The 21,912-nt window shown below is 38.2% G+C and overlaps 1 protein-coding gene and 1 long non-coding RNA gene across 4 annotated transcripts; both read left to right on the top strand.

Annotated features, from left to right (window-relative positions):
• Window positions 1-3,326: 3,326 nt before the first annotated feature.
• LOC131316234 (protein FRIGIDA-ESSENTIAL 1) lies at window positions 3,327-18,508 on the top strand. 2 transcript variants are annotated; one of them, XR_009197051.1, is made up of 6 exons: window positions 3,327-3,664; window positions 10,249-10,732; window positions 10,869-11,095; window positions 11,183-12,597; window positions 12,709-12,850; window positions 18,365-18,508. XR_009197051.1 is itself a non-coding variant. In XM_058345537.1 (5 exons), the coding sequence occupies exons 1-5, from the start codon at window positions 3,418-3,420 to the stop codon at window positions 12,736-12,738; spliced, it is 2,403 nt and encodes an 800-aa protein (XP_058201520.1). In that variant the 5' UTR covers window positions 3,327-3,417; the 3' UTR covers window positions 12,739-13,166. The 2 variants fall into 2 exon arrangements, 1 of the variants encoding a protein (XP_058201520.1); XM_058345537.1 differs by lacking the exon at window positions 18,365-18,508 and having other exon boundaries at window positions 12,709-13,166.
• Window positions 18,509-18,524: 16 nt separating this feature from the next.
• LOC131316235 (uncharacterized) lies at window positions 18,525-20,080 on the top strand. 2 transcript variants are annotated; one of them, XR_009197052.1, is made up of 4 exons: window positions 18,525-18,719; window positions 18,903-18,989; window positions 19,467-19,677; window positions 19,796-20,080. It is a non-coding gene; the product is annotated as an uncharacterized LOC131316235 (long non-coding RNA). The 2 variants fall into 2 exon arrangements; XR_009197053.1 differs by having other exon boundaries at window positions 18,531-18,719; window positions 19,467-20,080.
• Window positions 20,081-21,912: the final 1,832 nt, after the last annotated feature.

Here is a 21,912-nt window from a genome sequence, read left to right as displayed (position 1 = left end):
TCCAAAAAACTATTTTTTTTAATAAAAAAGTAAAAAAAACTGTATTTACACAAACTTTTTTTTTTCAAAAAATGTTTTTACACAAACTTTTTCAAAAAAATGTTTTTTTTTGAAAAAAAATGATTTCTTTTCAAAAAATATTTTTAAAAAAAATTTCAAAACTTTTTTTTCAAAAAATATTTTTGGTTTAAAAATAAATTTTTCTTCAAACATGAAAGCTTTTTTAAAAAAAATTTGAAAATATATTTGCTATTTTTAATAAACAATTTTTATTAGTTTGAAAATTATTTTATATGTTTACGGTTTTTAGTTTTTGGTAGTTTGAAAATGTAATGTGACAAGTTTTAGGTATCCAATTTTGATTATGTCATTGTGGATATCTACATTGTTAACCTTAACAATCTCTTAAATGGATAACCAAAAATTAATGTAACAACTTTTGATTATCCAATTTTGGTTAGGCCATCACAGATGCTCTAAGACATGGTCAGGGGAGGAGGTATGTTAAGGGAGCGTCTAGCACGTGCCACCCCCGTTTCCAAAAATATATTGTATTTGGTATTACCATTTTCCAACAACTTCAATTTATAAATCAATAATGAAAAAATGGGGGTGTAAGGCACATGCCATCCCCAATATAAATATATATATATATATATATATATATATATATATATATATATATATATATATATATGAACAACTTGATTTTATAAAAAAGTGATGAACAAATGCCGATTTAGAAGACAAACGTTTCCGATTATAAAATAATATCTCAATGACTTTCATTTAAAAATTATAAATAGTTGAACCTAGCTTTTAATCTTTTTAATTAAACAAGGTAAAGTTCATGATATAACCTAACTTTACATATTTAACATTTGTATTCGTATTTTTACGAACAACATGCAACAATACTATTGAGCTTCCATCAAACATTGTCCAATTTCAAAATCTTAACTCTGCCACCGCCCATAGTAACAAACTAATTTTCAGCATGATAAACATTCGTAGGACCAATAATGTTCTACCTTATCTGTTACTCATCTCATGTGTAAATGCAATTAATATCAATTAATACTACGGAATTTTGTTTAAGCTCATGGAAAATTCCATTTAAGACATATATATATATATATATATATATATATATATAGAATAACAAAATTTATTTCAAAACTTATATGGTACATCTTAAATAAAATTGCAATTAGAGAATTAAATGGTTTTCTATTTTTACATATTACAAGACTACATAATTGCTTGAGGTATTTGATTTCAACTTGCATTTTATATGGTTAAAAACCTCTTTCCACATTAATCCATTTTGTTATAAACCTAGCCGAAGAGATTTCTATACTCGCTAATATCATAGTGATACCTAACTACAACTCGACTTAAAATTCTCTCTTATTTTTGAGCAACGAAGAAATGTAATTTATTGATTAAAATCATTACGAATTATCAGGCCTATAGGCCTAAAATAGTTCAAACAACGAAGAAGGGAAAAAAGTAGTAAAAACCAAAAATGCTCATAGTCTTGCAACAAAAATCTTAACAAATTATCGAAAAAAGCCGCAAAAAATCAGCTACAAGACTTAAGGTAAGTGAAATGCTTGCTTTAGGCCTCGTAATTTCCTAGAATTGCAAGAAGGCCCATTTCAAATTGGATTGAGGCCCGAGTTTTCCAAAATTCTCAAATTTATCCTATTTATCTTTGAAGGCTCACCTGTTTATAAATTTGCTTTTGGCCCCAAAAGTTATTGAGCTAGCTCTGGCATTGGAAAATCACCAAATCTGCTCGTATATAAATCTCTGAGAGAATCGAGATAAGAAAAAATAGTTTTCCAAAAAACTTGTGTAGTAAAGGCTCCCCACTTCTCTCTCTTACTTCAAAGGCGATTCCCAGTAGCCCTGCCATTGGAAAATCTCACCAAATCTGGTCGTGTATAAATCTCGGAGAGAATCGAGATAAGAAAAAAATAGTTTTTGAAAAAATTATGTGTAAAGGCTCCCCACTTCTCTCTCTATGTCAAAGGCGATTTCCGGTAGGCTACTAGATAGATCTCAGGCATTTGTTCGACGCCTCTTCGGCAAGCCATAGATCTTCATTTTTTTTATTTTCTTATCTACAGAGTGTTTGGCTAAATAAGTTGCTTGACTTTCTTTTCTTTTTTTTTTTTGTATTTATCAATTTACTCTTGTTTCGACGGAAACATGGCCCTATTATCTTCTAATTAAAGTTCTTATGTTCAATTTTGATGAGTCCTCCATTTCCCATCCTTTTCTATTCCCTCCGATTTTATGAGTTTTTTTTGTGGCAACTGGGCTATTAACCAAATTTGATCTATCTTCGGCGATCGCTTGAGCACATGCATCTAGATGTGCAGTGTTCTTTTGTCACCAAAATCTTCCTTTGACTTCGTTAGAAATAAAAAGCTCTATGATAAAAAGTACTATATGTCGGTTCCTCTTGGGCCAAAACCCTGACTCTAGCACTCTATAGAAGAAGCACGCCCGTCTGGAGTAGCATCCTTAGATGCGATAAAAAATTATCAAGGTAACAAAATGATATTCATCGAATATCTATGCTTAACTAGAATTCCGCTTGAGTAATGGGTGGTGTCCTAATTGATAGGGAGCCCTATACCGCGCTCATTTGGTGAGGATTCAATCCCTCCCCCTCGATCCCCTAGATTAGCTTAGATTAGGAATTTCTATTTTATTCAAAATTATTCAAAAATAAAATTAGAATTCCGTTTTATAGTATCATATGCATGCTATTCTTCTTCAAAGCTTTGTTAAAGTTACTTGAGTATGAAATCTGAGTTGTTAACGGATCAATCGCCCGCCGTGGCGGAGGGACGGTGGTGCCCGTCGGGGCGGCTACCGCAAGTGTCACTCTCGTTATTGTTTTGGGTGCAGTGACTTTCGTAAGGTGCAACTCTTTATACAACTTTAGCCTAATGCACCATGTGCGATTATTTCCTTTCGTTTTTGACTAAAGTAATTATCGACCCTCACAACCCACACAAAGAATTTGTTAATCCAAAGTTGATGACGAATTACTTCTCCCCTAATACGTTAGCTTAGATTAAGAATTTCAATGTCACCAAAAAAACTAGAACTCCGGGTCACCTGCTTTTCTTCTCCAAATTTTAATTAGTTACCATTAGTATTCGTATCGACTCATATCTAGCTTAAGAAAACAATAATAGTACCAAAGTTACTCGAATTTAATTCGTAATCACCTTTGGATTAACAAAATCTTTGTGGATTATAAGGGTCGATAACTTTTAGTGGGAAAAAAAAAGAGAAAATAATAATCACACAAACGCATCATGTTAATTTTTTTTTATAAATAGCTGCACCTCAGGAGTGGCTTACGCATTTTACACCCAACTACAACAACGAAGGATGACACCCGCCGCCGCCGGCCGCCACCATCTCGCGGGAGGCGATCGCTCCGTTGACGGTTCGGGTTCCGAGCCGGAACCCGACATGGATACCGAAGACGACGACGTTGAGTACGAGGAAATTGAAGTAGAAGAGGAGGTGGAAGAAGATGATGAGGAAGAGGTCGAAGAAATCGACGAAGAGGTCGAGGAAGAAGAAGAAGAAGAAGTGGACGAAGGAGAATCGCTTGGTTCACCAATCGAAAACGGTGAGTTGATCGAGCACTGAAAACGCCTATTCTTTCGACGTGTTTAAGAAAATGCAACCTATTACATGTGACTGTTGTGTATATTATCTTGTTTCTTAGAATTTGTAATTTTAGCTGTTGTTTTCGTTATCGGGTATTCTGATTTTAGGTTTTTATGATATCTCATTGTGATTTCTGCATTGGCCCCTATCTTGAATTTGTACGTTGTAGCTGTTGTTTTGGTTTTTGGGTATTCCAATTTTTAGGTTTTTATGAGATATCTCATTGTTCTGCCCATGCTTGATTCCTGAATTGGCCCTTATCGTTTTAAAATACATCACATGACCTTCATATGTTAGCCTTGTTTGAGTGCATTTGTGTAACTTGAAAGTCATTTTATCTACTTTGCCCAACTGAAGCATAACTTAGTCTTTTTTCTTCAACTATACTGATTGGTCAACTGTGCAAAAAGCATATGGAAGGAGTGATCAAGTCTTTTTGAGGAATGTAGATGATATAGATGTGGGCTTGATGGGCAAGACATACCTAAGTGACCAAATGAACCTCAACCAGATGATGTTGTCGGGTGTCAACCCCACCTACAATTTGATGATGAGTTTCTCGGGTGAGAATGGAAGGCGTTGGCTGTTTTTGTTAATGTTGGTTTTCTTGGAGGAGGCATAGTTATTAAGGGCGAGAGGCGCAGGCGTGGGCCTTATTGAAGCAAGGCACGCTTAGGTGAGAAAATTTAGCAAAAATAGCATCCACTATGTATTTCACATAATAAACACTAAGACGATGAATTTTAGAAGTTTTACCATGTAAAAATCCATAAAACATCTATAATATGCCAAAGAGTAAACAGTTAGGGTGTTGCTAATGCCAAAATTGTTTTTGTTTGTGCCAAAATTGTAGTGCATAAAACCTTTGTACCGTTTGCTAGGTATATCGCTTTTATACACAAGAGTTTTGGCATTATCATTTCCCAATAGTTATTGCATAGAGAAGAACTTAATTGTTTATATTTGAGGCAAAAAAGAAAAAGGTATCGAAAACTGGCTGAACTGATAAAAATATGAGGCTGAAGGACAAAGAAACCGTTGGTAATAAGGAGGAGAGGAAATACACCTTGGAAGTTCGAAGAGACGAAGCTGCTTGTTGAATGAGTTTGTCTGGTTTGAGTCACTCCGAGGTTGTGAGAGCACATAGAGAGATGAGAGATCGAGGTTGAAAGAGATGAGAGATCAACTTTAAAATAGAGGCTGAGATCAATGTTGAAACAGAGCTAAGAGAGAACGTACTGTTCAAGTCGTTCGACTAAACGATGAGAGATTTGACGTGGTTTACTGATGTGTGAGGATGTTTAGCCTTTAGGTTAAGATCATAGTTACATTTTTTCCCTTCAGAATCAAATTTGGTCCTAATTGAAAGAGGCTCACCAAGTGCACACCTTGGTCACCTAGGCCTCGCCTTTGTCAAGTCGCCTTGCTTGGACTCCCTCTAGGCCCCTATGGTGAGCCTTGACGCGTTTTGCAGCGCGCCTTGTACACAATGGGAGGGGTTTATAGTTAGCTTCCTTCTTAGATTTGTTAACCTTTTTAATGGTTGATTGAAAAACCTACTTACCCAAAAAAAAACACATAAAGTGAAAGGAATTTGAGCCTTAGACAACTAGAGAATATATGGGGTAGGGTGGTATGGGTGCCTCGCTTCTTTTGCAATGTGCATGATTGGTTTTAGTCTCTTGATCTTCTGTATTGTGTGGAAATTGATAGCCAAAGAGAAGATGTAGGGGTTTGATGAAACGGAAGATTTTCTGTCACGTTCCTCTATTTTATTCTTATTTTTGGAGCCAGTAACACATGTAAGAGAATTCAAGTACATGGTCGCCATCAAAGGCGGCCTTTTTTTAGGCTGTAGGTTTAGATACAATCCTCAGCGTTGGCACTATTAGACAAGAGGTTACTTGCTCCCTTAGTGGTATCTTAAGTGTCGCAAAGATGAAGTGTCTTCATTGAGTTGGCCCAAGAAGTATGGAACAACCTTGGTTCACACATTACTTGTGGAGAGGGTTGTCTTTCAAGGACAGTCCTAGAAGCTCAGAGACTCCTTGATGAGGAGTATGAAAAGAAGAAAATGCAAAATCTAAAATTTCACTTGTAGTTTGCTTAAGTTTTAAGTTTTGTGTGCTGACGTTTTAAGGGTAGTTTGAGGGTTATATTCATGCATTCGATAGACAAAATGCTGGTGGACCCACTTACTATTATTATTTCAGATTGTAGTGAAAGCTATTTTTTGTGACATCAACCGCTGTTGTGCTTGAGTGGTACTCAAATATCATTGCCAAGTTACTCTTCATAAGTCTCTTGTACACATTCTGGTGATTGGCCGGGTGAATAAGTCAAATTCAAGGTGGATTTGATGCGCAAAGAGTACGTTATGTCTTGTGGCTGTTGACCTGGTGGGTGCAGCTCCTCCACTTGAGAAGCACATTGGACGCAAGCTTTCTTGAAAGTAAAGACGTCATAGAGGAAGAACTGACCTGGATTGCCTATCAAATTTCTTTTTCTTTTCTTTCATAGGTGATCAAGTTCACTTAAGGAAAATCTTGAAAGTGATGTTTGAAATCCATATGATGGTTTCTTTGTCTTCATCCGTAGTCTCTATCAATGAACCATTTGGCAAGCTAGCTAAACTGAAGACTAGGAGGATAGGACTATTCTCTATTCACTGAATTGAGAGAGCGCTTTTACATGGTAGGCATTTAGGTACTAGGCGTGTTTGCTCTTTGTACTTTGAGTGATAAACATTTCTCTTAGGTCCTTGTCCTGCTTAGGGTGCATTTCCGCCATCTTATTGGACTATAGGCTAATGGCAATAGTCAAGTTGTTTCCTCTAAATGGTATTTTAATTGATGCATGTGTGGAGAATGATCTGCCTAGAAATCTGTGAAAAAATGAGTTTTAGTCCATTTACCTAGAATTTTCTCACTTCTTTTAATCTTTCTGATGGGACTTAACATATCGTGGGAGGGAGGGTGCCCCTTTAGCCCATGTCTTGCCTAATAAGCACTGGCACGCCTTTTTGGCTGGTTCATCGATACCACTTATATCTGGGACATGGACACAACCAAATTGCTTGTCCATTACGCCATTGACGGCGCTCCACTATCCATTTTAATTTTTCTTCCAATTCGGTTTAGAGACTCCAGACATGCCAGTGACATCACTTGAACACTAAGATTCCAGACATGCCCAACAGAAGAAGAACTGAAGAAGCCCTTTTTTTGGTGGTGACCAATTGAAGAGAAAGGTTTAACCTATATAACACCTAATTGACTAATTCTATCACTTTCGAACTATGTGATCAAAATGAACAGAAATTGAGGGTACTATATAGTTGCTAGTTGCTACACATGTTCATGTATGTAGAGAGACGCATATAACCTGCTTGAAAAAGCAAGAAAAGAGGGATATGAAAATTAGTCTCCTGAACATGGAGAGGATTAAGATGGAGAATAAGATGCTGTTTGATAGACTGAAAACTGAATGCTGAATTTTTAAGTTGAAAAGTTGTTTGATAAAAGTATTAAGAGCTGAATTAAAAGATAGGTTGATACAAAGAATAATTAATTGTGATTACATTATTTTCAATTCTTCCCTTTTAGTTTTATAAATCCTCGCTATATGTTTGTTGTGGTTGTCGTTTGATGGCGGCAAGGGGGTGGTGGAGAGGCGGCGATTCCATGTGGTGGTGTAATGGAGAGATGGTTTTTATGGTGGCTGCCTGGCTGGTGGTGGTGGTGTGGTAAAGAGGAGGTGGTAACTGGAACAGAGATGGTGGGGGTTGGGGTGACTACATGTTTTGGTGTGGTGGAGAGACGGTGGTCGTGGTTGCTAGCAGCGGTTTGTTATGTGATAGGTATTGGTGGTTATAGGGGAGGTGGTGATGGTAGAGAGGTGGGTGATTGCATGCGGTGGTGGTGGTAGAGGTTATAACGAAGGATGGTGGTAGGGGAAGGATGGTGGCAATAGGGAGTGATGCTGGTGATGATAACAGTGAGTGGTGATGTAGTCATGGTGGTAAAAAGCGGGTGGTTGTTGTGGTTGAAGGTGGTGGAGAGATGGCGGTCATGGAGGCTAGTGGTAGAGAGGTGGTAATTGTAGTGAAGGTGGTGGATGGTGTCGACAGTGGTGGTGCTGGTGATGACAATGATGAGTGGTGGGTAGTTGTGGTGGTGAAGAGGTAGGGTGTTTGTAGCAATGGAATGTGGTGGAGAGATTGCGGTGATTGTATTGTTGGGGGAAATGGCGGCGGTGCAGTGGTGGAAGGTGGTTGTGGTTGTAGCGGTAGAAGTGGTGGAGAGATGGCGGTGACGGAGTGGTGGTGGAGAGGTGGGGTGTTACCAAGGAGGTAGTATACAAGTATTTTTAATTCAGATAGAGTTAAGTAGGTAGTAGGCTACTAAATTTTTCAAAAATAATTAGCCTTCATTTTAAGAGGCAAGTAAAATTTTAAGTAATGGGTAATATAGTTATAAAACCTACTTAATTCTTATTGCTTGATACATTCAGTTTTATGTGTTGAATTGGGTTATCAAACAACCCCTAAGTGTAGAAGAAGAAACTGTTTGGTTGAAAAGAAAAGAAATTTGAGTATTGAGCATAGCAGAGGTGGTCAAGGAGAAACAAAAGAATATTTTGTGGGGAATGAAAAGAAAGCCTGAAAGTCTCATGAATTGCATTGCTGAAAAGAGTTAGAAGAATAACAGGAGGAAGGGAGATGGACTATGTTGTTAATGTTAGGGACCGAGAGAAGTATTAGTTGGAGAGTGTGGAAACTTTATATTTATCTCAAAACCAATTGGCAATGAGTGGAGGGGTTGCTCATGTTATTAAGTGATCACTCATTCCACCACCAAGCAATGTGGGACTATATTTCCTTAATATCCTCCCACGTGCAACCGTGTTTGAAGTTTGTCACCTGTAACCTCTTTTTGGGTTTATCATTGTGCAGCCTTTTTGCTGGTGTGTCATCGTGAGGTGTGGATTGTGAATTTTTAAAATGTGAGGTGGAATGAGCCCTGCTCTAATACCATGTGGAAACTTTATATCCATCTCAAAACCAATTGGCAATGAGTAGAGAGGTCTCTCATGTTATTAAGTGATCACTCATTCCACTTTTATTTACCGCACCCACTCTATCGAGAGCCACCTTGCTGCTGGCCACTTGCCACATGCTCCAGGAATTTTCCTACTTCATCGAGAGTTACAATGGATTTTCCTGCTCCACCTTTGGAAAGTCCCGGTGCAAGCCCACGACCACCGATGCTTCCAGAAGAGTTCGCCCATAGGTCGTCAGCCATCGGCTCTGATACACTTGTACGACCCGGTCTAGCTGACCTGCTAACCTTTAGCCTTACCACGTGATTCAAAAGGTTAACCTCGAGTTATTAGTTGTTGGAGGGCCTTAAAGCATATACCACTTGACTTTCCCAAAAGTTTTCGATGTGAATCTCACCATCTCTGCACCTTATGATGCAATGTTGCATTGGCCTAGCAACCTTCCCTTGGTGGTCATGCTATGGCACTTAACTCTGTAAAAGACATCATCAGGCTCGTACCAGATCCTAGAGGTGGCTCCCTACCATGTAGACCAGATAAAAGCCCTAAAAAAGGGAGTTGGGTAAAGCAAACTCCCTCCTTGGACGAGCACGGGGCTTAGTCAAGTAGAACCGGGTTGCGCTGCTTGATGCTCCGATCGAAAAAGAAAATCAGTGGGGCCATGCCGGTACGACTGAATATGCGTTAGAAGGTCAATCCCTCCCCTGCGACACCAAAAAAAAGCGGGCCGAACTTCTAACAGCCCACCCGCTTCCATAGAACCATATCTTGTGTTGTGTTACCATGGTAAATTGTTAATCACCAACTTATTAAACTTTTAGATGAGTTGGTAGTTAACAGTCTAATATGGTATCAGAACAGGCAATAGATTCTGTGTTCGAACCTCACCTCCTATCTAATGTTAAAATATTTACACGTGTTTAGCCCGCTTATGGAGGAGAGCCTGGCTACACGTAAGGGGGCGTGTTTGAAGGTATAAATAATAAAAAGCTTAAGATTTTAGATGAGTTGGGGGTTAACAATCTAATAGAGACCAAAGTAGCTGTTTCACCTCATTTCTTGGCTCTCGTTCAAAGCTCGGGTTGTGTAAGTTGGGTCAGCTGTTATCTTCCTTGCAGGATGAAGAGATTAGGAAAGCTGTGATGTAGTGTTCTGTTAGCCATACATGCTTCACTGAACATAGGTGTGACCTGGTGCTTCATGCGGTACTACATTATCTCCCACAATTAAATCAAGGGCTTGTAAAACACCCGGATATTGGAATATAGAATGAAGGTATTAGTTAATTGTTCCTATTTCTTTAGCTATATCCAATTATGTATTGAGAAGAGTGACTTGGTGATCCATTGTTGGGTTTTGTGCAAGTAGACTCCATAGAATCATCTCTTAGAAACCAACCTTCCTTAAGATTGGCTGCAAGCATTCGTTCAAGGGAAGTGTTTACCGTCTCTTTTCTTGATTTTTGATGTTTCTTCCATGTAGATGTTGCCCAGGATATGGCTTCCAACGGGCCAGAAGAGCATTTGAGATCTTCTGATCCTGAAAAATCTGTATCAAATCTACGACCGGATACCCTTGCTCTGGAAGGTGGTAGTGGCAAAGTTGAATTCTCAAGTGCAAGTGAGGCAAGACAAAAGGGTGAATCACGCGTTGATGTTGATGATCCTCAGTATAAAAAATATGGATTTGGAGAGTCTTCTGGTGATAAGGAAGGGTTTGTGCCCTTGGTGGAAAGGGGAGCCCCTAAGGATGATGAAGCACGTAATGATGTTAACTTTTCTCTGCGTGACAGTGGGATTATGACTGCTGAGATGTCCAAAGCCTTGAGCATTTCTGGTAAAGAAATGAATGCTGCAATCGCAATCAGAGAGGAATCATGCAATGAGGCTTATGCTGTTTCTCTTGAGACTGAAACTAAGAAAATGGTCCCACTGTCTACGGAGGATATAAATCAAGAGCCAACAAGGTGCGGTGATGCTCATCAACATACTCTTGACTTATAGAACTTTGAGTGATGGTTTTTCCTATTTTTTGAAATATTAGTGATGAAGTTAAAATTTGATTTTCCACAACCATTTCTTAATGACTGCTAGTTTTTCCAGATTGGTTGTTCCCCAGATAAGGCCCAGAAGTTTGTCCCCTGTTGCTGAATTAAACAATGGAAACAAACGACCAGCTTCCATATGTGACTTTTTCTCTAAAGGTTGGTGCATCAAAGGGAATTCATGTAGGTTCCTTCACATTAAGGATAATGGTAATATTACCAGCCCAAAACCTGAGGGAGACGTAGCTGCTTTGGCAGAGAAAAGTGAATTGCAGGCTGGTGGAGGTAATTCAATTTTCTTATGGAGTATAGATGTCCAAGAATCTCTTATGCTGCGATGATTCTGATAATAAGCACCTTCTTCTGTATCAGGTGTGGGAGATGGTACTGAAAGATCACAGTCAACTGATTTTCCCAATGCAATGGCTTCTTCAGTTGCATATAGTTCTTCATTTTCTTTGGAAAGGACCCTATCAGGGGATCATGGAAAAAGCCCTAGGTGGCATCGCTTTGGAGAAAATCACAAGATTTTGTCTCTTCAAAGAGACAACTTATCTCATTTGAATTCCCCTGAGATGAGTCAGTCACCTATTAACAAAGATACTGCTAGGCCTCTCTCGTCTTCTAAGGACGTTGGAAGAGAGAACCTGAAGCAAAATTGGCCCTCAGAAGATATTCCAATGCATAGAAATAGCTTTTTTCCTGATCCCAGACCTCTGGCTAGAAATTCATCCATACCCTTAGATGCTTACGCTTCTCTTCCGACTACTGGCATAGTCTCATCGCAGAACATTTCAGGGCTGACAAGGTCGTCCTTTTCTTTCAGTTCTCTGGATAAAGATCCACTTGGTGCCTCAAAGCTTCCAGACTTTGTTCGAGAATATCGTGCTTCTGGATCTGCTTCCTTGTTGAGAAGCTCTTCACCGTTCTCTGGTTCTGAATCAGGAAATCTCTCACTGACAGATGTTTCTGGGGATCCTCTGCGTAGTGCTGGGCATAGAACAAGAATAACTACGAATGATTGGGAGCCATCTGTACCTTTTCGACCATCATACTTCATTACTCAACGTCTATTATCTTCAGGAAACATGTACGATCCTATTCGTGATAGCATTGAGCAACCTAACTTAGGAGATGGTTTCTCAAAATTTTCTTCGATATCAAATACATCCGTCACTAATACACAACCGAGTTTAGATAGTGATCCTGTTTTAAAGAGTACCCTTGGGTCCGAAGTTGGTTTGGATAAGCAATCTATTTTCAATCATAGAAAATTCGGCGGTGATACTTCTGACAAGAATTTTCAAGGAAAGGATTTGTTTACGAATGGGGGAGAAAAAGCGAAAACTTCTTATGCTGAACAGAAAAGTGTGAGTACCTTGTCCAAGGAAGACAAGCTCTCGAGTCATTTCAAGGACATTACAAAAGAAAGTAAGTTATTTTCTGATGATGATCCTCGGAATCAAGAGGATGGACCTAGACAGAAGAAGGAACTAAACGCAGATAGGAGTAACAATGATATGACTATTGATCTTAAGATGGACGAGGAGCAGAAGGAATCTAAAGCTCTGAGATATTTCCGTGCTGCTCTTGTTGATTTTGTGAAAGAATTGGTGAAACCAAAATGGCGCGAGGGTCATTTGAGCAAGGATGCTCACAGAATCATCGTTAAAAGGGCAGTTGAGAAGGTCCTTAGCACTTTGCAACCCCAACAAACACCAAGTACTGAAGAATCAATTAAACAGTACCTTTCTGCATCCGAACAAAAAATTTCAAAACTTGTTGAGGTGAGTGTCTTTATGTTGGTGATTAGTGATTGGAAATTACAGTTAATAGGAAATGTCTCCAGTTGGGTTAGTGATTCATTGGCAATTGACATTTAGTTCCTCTATTTGCAGGGATATGTTGTCAAGTATGGAAAATCTTGAGCTGTCAGGCTGCTCTGTTTTCTTGTACAGCCATCTATGCATTCAACCAATTTGAAGTCATGAAATTTTTCGAGGCTATCTTCAAAACTGTCAAAAGCTAGGACTGACTTTTGTAAGGGGTTAAGAGTTCTCTGAGGGATGATGTTTCATTCTATGGATAAGATTTGTTTATTTCTTGTTTTCTGGAATTGGAGGCAATATGAGAACAATGTTTGCTTTGATCCATTTCAAGTTTTGTGGTTGCGAGTCGCTTACATTGGAATCTGTTTAGACGAAGTGGAAATTCGCAAGAGGCTTGATGTCTGGACCTTGGTTTCCAATGACCCATTGTATCAATAGTTGCCGCTTTTGTCCTTTCTTGTGCTCGAAAACTCAGACTTCGTTTATCTTATTTGCAAGTATTGCAAGGGCAACCATTTTTCGTTGCATTTTTAGGTTGTGAATAACTTGAGAATAGTTGTGATGGTTTCTTGTGTTGTGTTTTTCTTGTTCGAGTCAATGACACATCTTGTGCTCCTTGGATGTCTTCCTTTTCTCTTCTGATAAATCCTCTCCATAACCTACTCTATCGTAGTCTTCCTTACCATTATCGTGCTAGTTTAACTTTAATCCCTAGCTGCCTTGAACTCGAAAGGAGGACCCGGTAGATATTGTATTAAGACAGTTTAGAGACAAGGTGTTATAACTACATAGCTGGTTTAGGATACAGTTGTTTTATTCCTTGCACCTATTTCGCACATGGATATGAGTAGCAAACACTTCGGACTATCCTATGTAGAAGCCAATATGTGTGAGGATATTCGTAATTTATCAAGAGAGATGATATTATTTTCATCTTTGATCTTCCTCTCTAAAAAGTAAGTAAAGGTTTAGAATTCTGTACTTTTATGTAATTCTAACAATGTTAATCCAATACTGTGCAATAAGTACCACAATCTTAATTTCACAAAAGTTGGGATACGTAACCTAGAGTATCCAAAAAGTAGCCAATACTTCAAAATTTTATCACTAGAATCTTTTAATAATGTTGATATTTATGGGGTACGTGTACGGATATGATTCCATATGGAAGTGCCCATGGTTTATAGTAGGTTAAAAAGAGAAACCTTAGTGAACCTTAGGAAATATAAAGTTTGAAATTACACTTAAGGAATAAAGTAAAGGACAACAAATGCAAACTAAGTAGCACGGATACGGATATGGATATGAACCATGCTACTGGTACAGACAATCTGTGCACAGATTGTGCACAGATTTTGTGATGGGATCCACCACGGGTCCCACACAAATGATCCGAGCCGTTCATTAAATGTAAAATATTTTTTCAAGAGTCCCCGTAAAAAATCAGCTCAATCTAATACCTATAAGTACTCGATCCAATTATCTAAATTTTCATTCAGATTTCTGGGAAATAAAAAGTTAGATGATTAGATCAAGTACCTATAGGTATTGGATTGAGCTGATTTTTTATAGAAACCCTTAAAAAAATGTTTTACATTTAATGAACGGCTCGGATCATTTGTGTGGGACCCATGGTGGGCCCCACCACAAAATCTGTGCACAGATTGTATGTACCAGTAGCATTTCGGTATGCACAGATTGTATGTACAGTAGCATTTCGGTATGGATATGGATACAGGACATGACAATTCTAAATAAATGGGGACAATGACAGGGTGGGGGACAAAGCAAAAATTATTTTTATATAGTTATTATTCATTTGACCATCTCATTTGGAAATAACCAAAACCAATAGTATCTTTACAATTGTTAATGTTTTCTTTTTAAATATTACAAGACGAACGATGGTTTTATTTGGTCATGATTCATTTATTCGTACTATTTTTCTCGTATTTTTGGAAAATCATACCACGAAAATAACCTTCAATATTATAAATTGCTCCCTATCATGTTTCCATCCATGTGCAAATTGAGACACGAGTTCCGTGTGGCCACGAAGTGTCATGTCTTCCCGAAGTGTCTAATGCGGATTTGGCAAGCTGTTAGTAGTGTCAGTGTAACAACCCGCGCCAACTGCTAAATCTTTAGCCTAACCACGTGGCTTAAAAGGTTTACCTAGAGTTTCCTCATATATGGAATTCACTTTCCATATATTACCAATGTGGGACTCCACAATCTCCCCCAATTAGGACTGCAACGTCCTCATTGCGCCTCAAGGTCCATCACTTCCACCCACCAAGCGATGCGAAACAAGTACCCACTTAAGCACGTCAAGCTCCTCATTTGCAAGACTCGCCTCACACTTCTGGTTGGTGCAAGCTCTGATACCACCTATAACAACCCACACCAGCTGACTTGCTAAAGCTTTAGCCTAACCACGTGGTTCAAAAGGTTAACCTCGGGTTATACATTAGCTGCTCGCGTTTCCTTATACATGGAATTTACTTTGCCATATATTACCGATGTGGGACTCCACAGTCGGTGTTTCATAGACCGCAAAGCACAACTCTATATTCGACCCCCTCTTTCTCAAATGCAAGAAGTAAAAGGCAAGAAAATCTAGAGCTTGCTAAGAAAATGAGCAATAATAGTGTGACTCTTAGTGAAAAATTAGCCATTTGCAATCAAGACGGAACAAATGGTAGATTAGTAGAGCTGGATTAAAGAGTTGGCAAACAAAATGACAATCACACTGAATATGCTTCGTACCCTCATGAAAAACCTTTCCCTGGAGGAAAGGCGACATCTAGGACTGGACCAATGATTTGAACGATACGCCCCAGCTTTTTTTTCCCAAGCCTCGAATCCCCAGAACTAAGAGTAGGATCTATACTCATAATTATAAATATTATAAAAAGTCTATTACGGCGAAATTTTTTCACAAAAATTATCGAATTCAAAAATAAATGTTCGTTAGCAAGTTGATCGGTTAATTCAATAAGAAATGGGTCACAATAAAGAGGCGTTGAGGAGGAAAGAGTAATATCCATATCTAATAAAAGCCAATGTAGCCAAACTGTCCCAGTGGCGGCATGAGCCATAGCACAATATTTTGTTTTTCCCATAAAGAAGAGAATTGGGCAGAAAAATGCAATAGCTTGATGAAGGCTTCTAAAGAGAGATATTACAAGACCAATCAGTATCAGCATAAGCTCAAAGAGTTAAGCTTGAAATTGAAGAGCAACAAACACTGTAGAAGTACCACAAACATATTGCAAATACAACAAGGCAACTCAATGCATTGAACAATGTGGGGGGGGGGGGGGGGGGTGGTGTGCAAACTAAGTAACAATTTAGATGACATATGCAATGTCAAGTCACGGTAAGCTAAACCAATAAGGCATTTTGCTCATGATACTCAGTAGGAGCAAGAGGAACACTATCCAAAGCGGAGAACCTAGCATCTAACTCAATAGGGGTATTAAAAGTCTCTTATAAGTGAGATGAGCACGGTGAAGAATGTTCTGCGCATACTTACTACACTAGCTAATAAAATATACCCTGTGCAAAAGGAGGCAATCTCAATGATAAAAAAGTACCAAAGATGGCCCAAATCTTTCATTTCAAACTCGCGGAAGAGAGAGAGTTTTACCTCACTGGTAGTGACAATAAAATCATCCACATAAAAGCGAGAGACCAAATCATACAAGTTGTGGCGATCAAACTAAGCAAAATCATGGGTATTAGACTGAAAATCAATATGTAGAACCATATCTTGAAACCGCGCATGCTAAGAACGAGGGGACTATTTAAGGCTATAGAGATTACAAAGTAAACGAGAAACAACCCAGAAGCATGAGAGAAGTCCAGAGGAGGGCATATGTTAACTTCTTCAGACATGTACCATTAACGAATGCATTTTGAACATTCAACTGAAAAGAGTACAACAACCTCAGATATCGTAGTGCTAACAGTAGTCAACATTGAAATGGGAACACAAGTTTCTTCGTAATTAATCCTGGTTTCCATAGATATCCAGCACATGCTGCCAGTGGAGTACGAGAGGTAGTGTTAGTGAAATGGGGTAGAGACCCCCCAGTGAATGTAGTCGGATGGACAGATCGACTGTCGCATGATCGAGTGTGCGTGCTTTCTCTCGTTGTTGAAGCAGTTATGCTTGTGTGAAAGCGGAGCCTTGGGTAAGGTTTGCCAGGATGGCTTGGTAAGCAAGCAACCACTTATGTAGGCGCCAACTCCTAGTTCTTTCTCTTCTTTCTTTTTTCGTTTAGTGACAGTTCATCAAAACATAAGACAGCAGTCGGCTCTAGTCTCTCGAACCAATAGAGTGATCTTATACCTCTCTTTCGTAGTAATAAATTTCTTCGTTGTCAATAAAAAATTGACGTAATTGTGGTTTAGAATGAGAAAATACAATTGTTAAAAGCATGTAATTTGTTGGCTTTAGTCCTCTAAATTAATGGTATTCTACTTCAATATATTTAGTAGATATGTGAAAAGCAATTTTTAATTCATGTGCCTTCGGAGGAATTTTGCGAGCACCCTACTCCCAGGGGTTGCTGTAAATATTCCTGGGCTGTAGGGCTCTAGGTGTTCAGCTACCAATAGTCCCAAAAAGTTTAGCTATTAGGAAATGGGCCCAACGATGTATATCAAGCTATCTAACACTCTCCAACCCCGTCTTGCACGTGGAGACGCAAACTTATATATTATATATATACAAATGTGTTTATATATCACGATAGAATGCAAATGGGAGAGACATAATGCAAACCGAGAACAAATGCCAATAAAGAGACTTGAACCCAAGACCTCTCCTAACCTTAGCTCTGATACCATGTTAAATTGCAAGTAGTCCCAAAAATTTAAGCTGTTAGGAAATGGGCCCAACAATGTATATCAAGCTATCAAACTCCATGATCTTGGAAGCCTTGTTTTTTTTTAAAGTCGAACCCCTCAATAAGGAATTGCTTAGAGTGAAGCTATTGGATTTGAATTGTCGGCTGAACCTTAGCCTGAGAAGGGAAGAAGATCACTCCTAAACAATTTAGAATTGAATGTTGGAAGTTTCTTTCCAACTCCCAGACATCATCGAAAACCTTTTTATGAGCGTGAACTGTTTCACATAGTCTGTTGTTACTCCTAAGTTCCTAACCCGCTGGATGCCTCGTTGTGCTAATTTCAGATAAAAGTTAAAAAGGAAACGTAAAGGCCTGTTTGAAGTGGTGAAATCTAAATTACATCTGAATATTTAGTGCTGACAACAAAGTTGGTACATGACTACATGTGGTTGCGGGAGAAGAGATAGATAGACAGCAGGAAGCAGATACACTACGTAGTTTTCAAATTATTTGGAGTGAGTTACTGATGAGTTGATTGGGACTTGAGGCTCTATTTGGTTTCGTTGGGTTTGAGTGACTGACAAGTCGATAATAATCTCAGGCTGAACTCAGTTTTAATCAGCGAAAGCATCAACCAAGCGAAATCATCGATATGCAGATAGTAGAAACATTTACTTAGAAGCAGTGAAATGTAAGTTGACGGAGCTGTGGTGTTTGATTTTCCTTTTGTAATGTCTATACCTTCACGGACCGAGATGGCTCAATGGCATGACAACCTCTTCACGGTGCACCAAGTGAGTTGAAAATTTTCTGATCAAAAGACTTGTTTCCTTGGTTCCTGACTTCATTGTTTTGTACTTTTGCAGATTTGTTGAACAAAACTCATTGTCATTCAATCTCCGGGTGCTGCTGCTAATTGTACGTGTACGTCTATGAGGTGGAGGCAACAACTCTTTCAAACGGACTTGACCCAGCACTTGAGATCTATTCAAATGGGGTCGAAGTGATTGGGGTAATCCAACCGAAATCAGCTAGGGAGATTTCGGTTGGATTACCTGCAGTTGAGCCTTGTGGTTTTACGAGACCAAATACAAATTCTGGGTCATGTTTGTGGAGAGGCAGTGGGAGCACATCCCTATCTGTGGGCTTTGAATTTGGGTGTCTTACATACAAGGTTTTGGAAGGATAGTGATTCAGTTGATCTGAGATCAGCGGAAACATGTAAAGATAATCTTTCTTCGTCCACTTGTTGCCATTGACTTTCTTATAAACCAAGTGCCCGAATCCTTGCCTTTACATATGAAGACATTTAAGAGGGTTTTGGAGGCACCTTATTGTTCCTTTTTGTTTCTTTCTTTACTTATTTCAGTATGTTCCTGATTCTTTCTATTCTTTTTGGTGCAGGGTAGAACTCTTTTGAAGAGGGAAATTGGTTTGCATGGGGTTTGAACCTGGTGACCCAACAAAGCATCCTCTAGCCTCGACCATTGGGTATGACTGTTTCCTCATATTTTTTTCTCTAGTATTGGGTCGGTTGAAAATTGAAATGTATTTTATCAAATAAACAGAAGAAAAGAGAAAAAGGTGGGGGTATTTTCTTTATTATAGTTTGTCTGTATTCGTAATTAAGCTTGGGTCTGCAGAGATTCTTTGGTGTATTAATGATCTTGAATTACGAAAGTAGAAATTTTTAGAAGAATGACAATCGAAAGATTTAAGATCAGTAATTCTTCTGATCTGAAATAACTAAAATCATGCTATTCTATAATTTGTTGTTGCTATTTTTGCGTTTTTATAACTTGGAATACATGTGTATAACCCTTTGTCGTTACAAACAATGTTAAGGTGGCTGATACCTATGAGGGAAGATGGGCATGTCGGTCACTGTTGACGGAAAAACAATGTAGTGAAATTGCATTTATTCTATGGTGGTCATACTTTGATTATGTGCCATCTTATTGTCACTAGGGGAAACAAGAAATGGAGATGATTGTAATGGTGGAGAAGAATTCTTGAACAAAAAACTTCAGATATTTCCGACCAAGAAGTATTGGATTCTCTTTCGAATGGACCCGGAAAGAAGAAGGAAGGCTGGAATGTCAATAGGCGTCTATTATTAAATTCACCCCACCCTAGAGTACCCGTTTGGGGAATGTCCAGGGCCGAAGTCATTGAATGGGTAAGTCACTGATCCTTAAAACTAAATTATGTAATGTACCCTGTATGCTGGGTTACGACTTACGAGTAGGCATTTTACCAGATGTTTCTAATTTATCTTTGTGTGATTCCTGTTGAAGCATATACTTACGGGTGGGTGTAGGGTGGACGGTTTTAAAGCAGACTCTCCTAGAGAAGATCCCTGTTTTGAACATGGTTGTCGTTCTCAAATGACTCACCTTCATTTCACTTGGCTGTTGCCAACGGAATTTGTGCTTCAAAGCACTGATTGGTTTGGGAAAAGCTTTTCTTTCTTTTCTTTTTTTGCTTTCTGGTAATAATTGCCGTCTAAGGTTATGTCTGAATATTGAATTTTTACGATATTATACAAGTCAATGTGACATTGCTTCATTTAGAATCGAAAATTATCTACTCAATTACCAGTGAACTAGTAGTAGCACACTATGTTGTCTTTCATGTAAAGAGTGTACCGTATCCCTTCTTAGGATGGGTAAAAGGTTTGGCCCCGTTCTAATTTACATTCTTTTTTTAAAAGTTCTTTTTTTTAATTTTTAAATTTAAATATAATGAAAATAAAAAATAATTTTTTGCTTTTTTTTACACCTTATAAAAGATCTTAATGAGTATTGGTAGAAAAATTATTTGTGTAAACATATGATTTTTGAGCTTGAAATTACTCTTTTTTTTCAAAAAATATTTTTTTCGGAAACCGGAACACCCCCCTCACATAATCCTTTAAAATTCTTTGTGTTCCTGCTTTCAATCTTCACTATCGCAAATTTAGTAGGTTGAGATGTGTTTTGTAGACGCTTTTACGTTCGCGCTTGAGCACACGCACAAGACACACTTGCACCCCTCGACTTTCCAGAAAAATGCACTTTTCACTGTAAAGTTGTACTAGTAGCCTTACAATATACAGTATGTTTCCCCGCTATGTGTGTACCAAAACAGCCTCTTATTTTTTCCGAAAGAAATTTCGCACAGTTTGCCTCTTGGGAATCTACGCGTTGTGTAGACTGTATAGGTACTTGCATATCAGCATTTAGGAATAGGTTTTCGCCTAGGGACGTGATTTTGACACTTTAGTTTTAGCCAGTGGCACTCCATATTTTATTTTGTAATCTCACATGATCAAGACACAAAATGGAGTGTTAGTAGTTAAAACATGAGTGCCAAAATCAATTTTCTTTGGCTTATTGACATTTTTGGTTTCCAAAGTAGTAGTATTACTTTGAACAAAAATTAACCATTTTCAAAATCGAATCGAAAGAACATGTCTTCATCAACAATTTGGAGAAAATCAACCCCAGAAAGAGACATTCAGCCAGATTCCACCATAATCTTCTGCTCTACTACGGAGTATTAAATTCCAAGCAAAGGACCTAAGATATTTTGTCCACTAAAAGAGTATATATAGTAGTACAATAAAATTGTATTATCTTTCTTGTCCCATTCGATTCCAGATCCATTTTTGACAAAGACAATTCCACTTAAACCTCTTCAAATTTCTTGGTGGTGGGTCATGCTAAGGTGAGAATAGACCATTGAAGTTTTTTTTTTTTCCCTTCTAATCAAACGAAATATTGAGAAGAATTTTGAAAGCATTAAGCTCAATTGAATATCAGTAAAAGTTTTCATTCAATTTTTGATTCCTTAGAATTCTCATTGACTGAAAATCGAATTAACAAATACTGATTTTACAAATATTCGATTGAGCTAATTTTTTTTTATAGAGATTTTCAAAAAATATTTAAATAAATTGAATGGCTCGTCATTTGCATAGAATCCCGAGATGAGTCTCACATAATCCGATGTATCCATGATGTACACATTTTGGTTGTCAAGTGTGTGTGGGACCCACCACTCATGTGAGTGTGGGTGTGTATTTGGGTGTGTATAAGTGCCTGTGGTACTAGAATTATTGATAAGGAAAAATTATTGGGTGGGTCTTACTCCTTAATCAATGGTATGACCCCACGTGTTTCTATACAGAAAACCCATTAGCTGTGGACCCCACAATTAATATAGGAAGAGGACAACGTTTAATTACGATCTGACACCTGTACAGTAGCCCTCAACTACTCTCATCCGATCTAGTACTGTAGTACTGATTCTACTGAAGGAAGCGATATTTTCTCTGGGTCCCATGTTTAATTTTATTGGAGTATATTAGTCTTCATCCTTATCCACATTGTTTTATTTTATTTCCACTTCCACTTTCACTACTTCCATGTAG

This window comes from Rhododendron vialii, chromosome 2a (genome assembly GCF_030253575.1).
Source record: "Rhododendron vialii isolate Sample 1 chromosome 2a, ASM3025357v1".
Lineage (NCBI taxonomy): Eukaryota > Viridiplantae > Streptophyta > Magnoliopsida > Ericales > Ericaceae > Rhododendron > Rhododendron vialii.
The sequence above is the reverse complement of the archived record's forward strand: the minus strand, read 5'-3'. Positions and strand labels throughout refer to the sequence as shown.

Coding starts and splice junctions, on each gene's coding strand:
- LOC131316234 (XM_058345537.1), top strand. CDS start 3,418: ATGACACCCGCCGCCGCCGGCCGCCACCATCTCGCGGGAGGCGATCGC. Junction 10,733..10,868: donor ATAAATCAAGAGCCAACAAG/GTGCGGTGATGC, acceptor TAGTTTTTCCAG/ATTGGTTGTTCCCCAGATAA. Junction 12,598..12,708: donor AAATTTCAAAACTTGTTGAG/GTGAGTGTCTTT, acceptor CTCTATTTGCAG/GGATATGTTGTCAAGTATGG.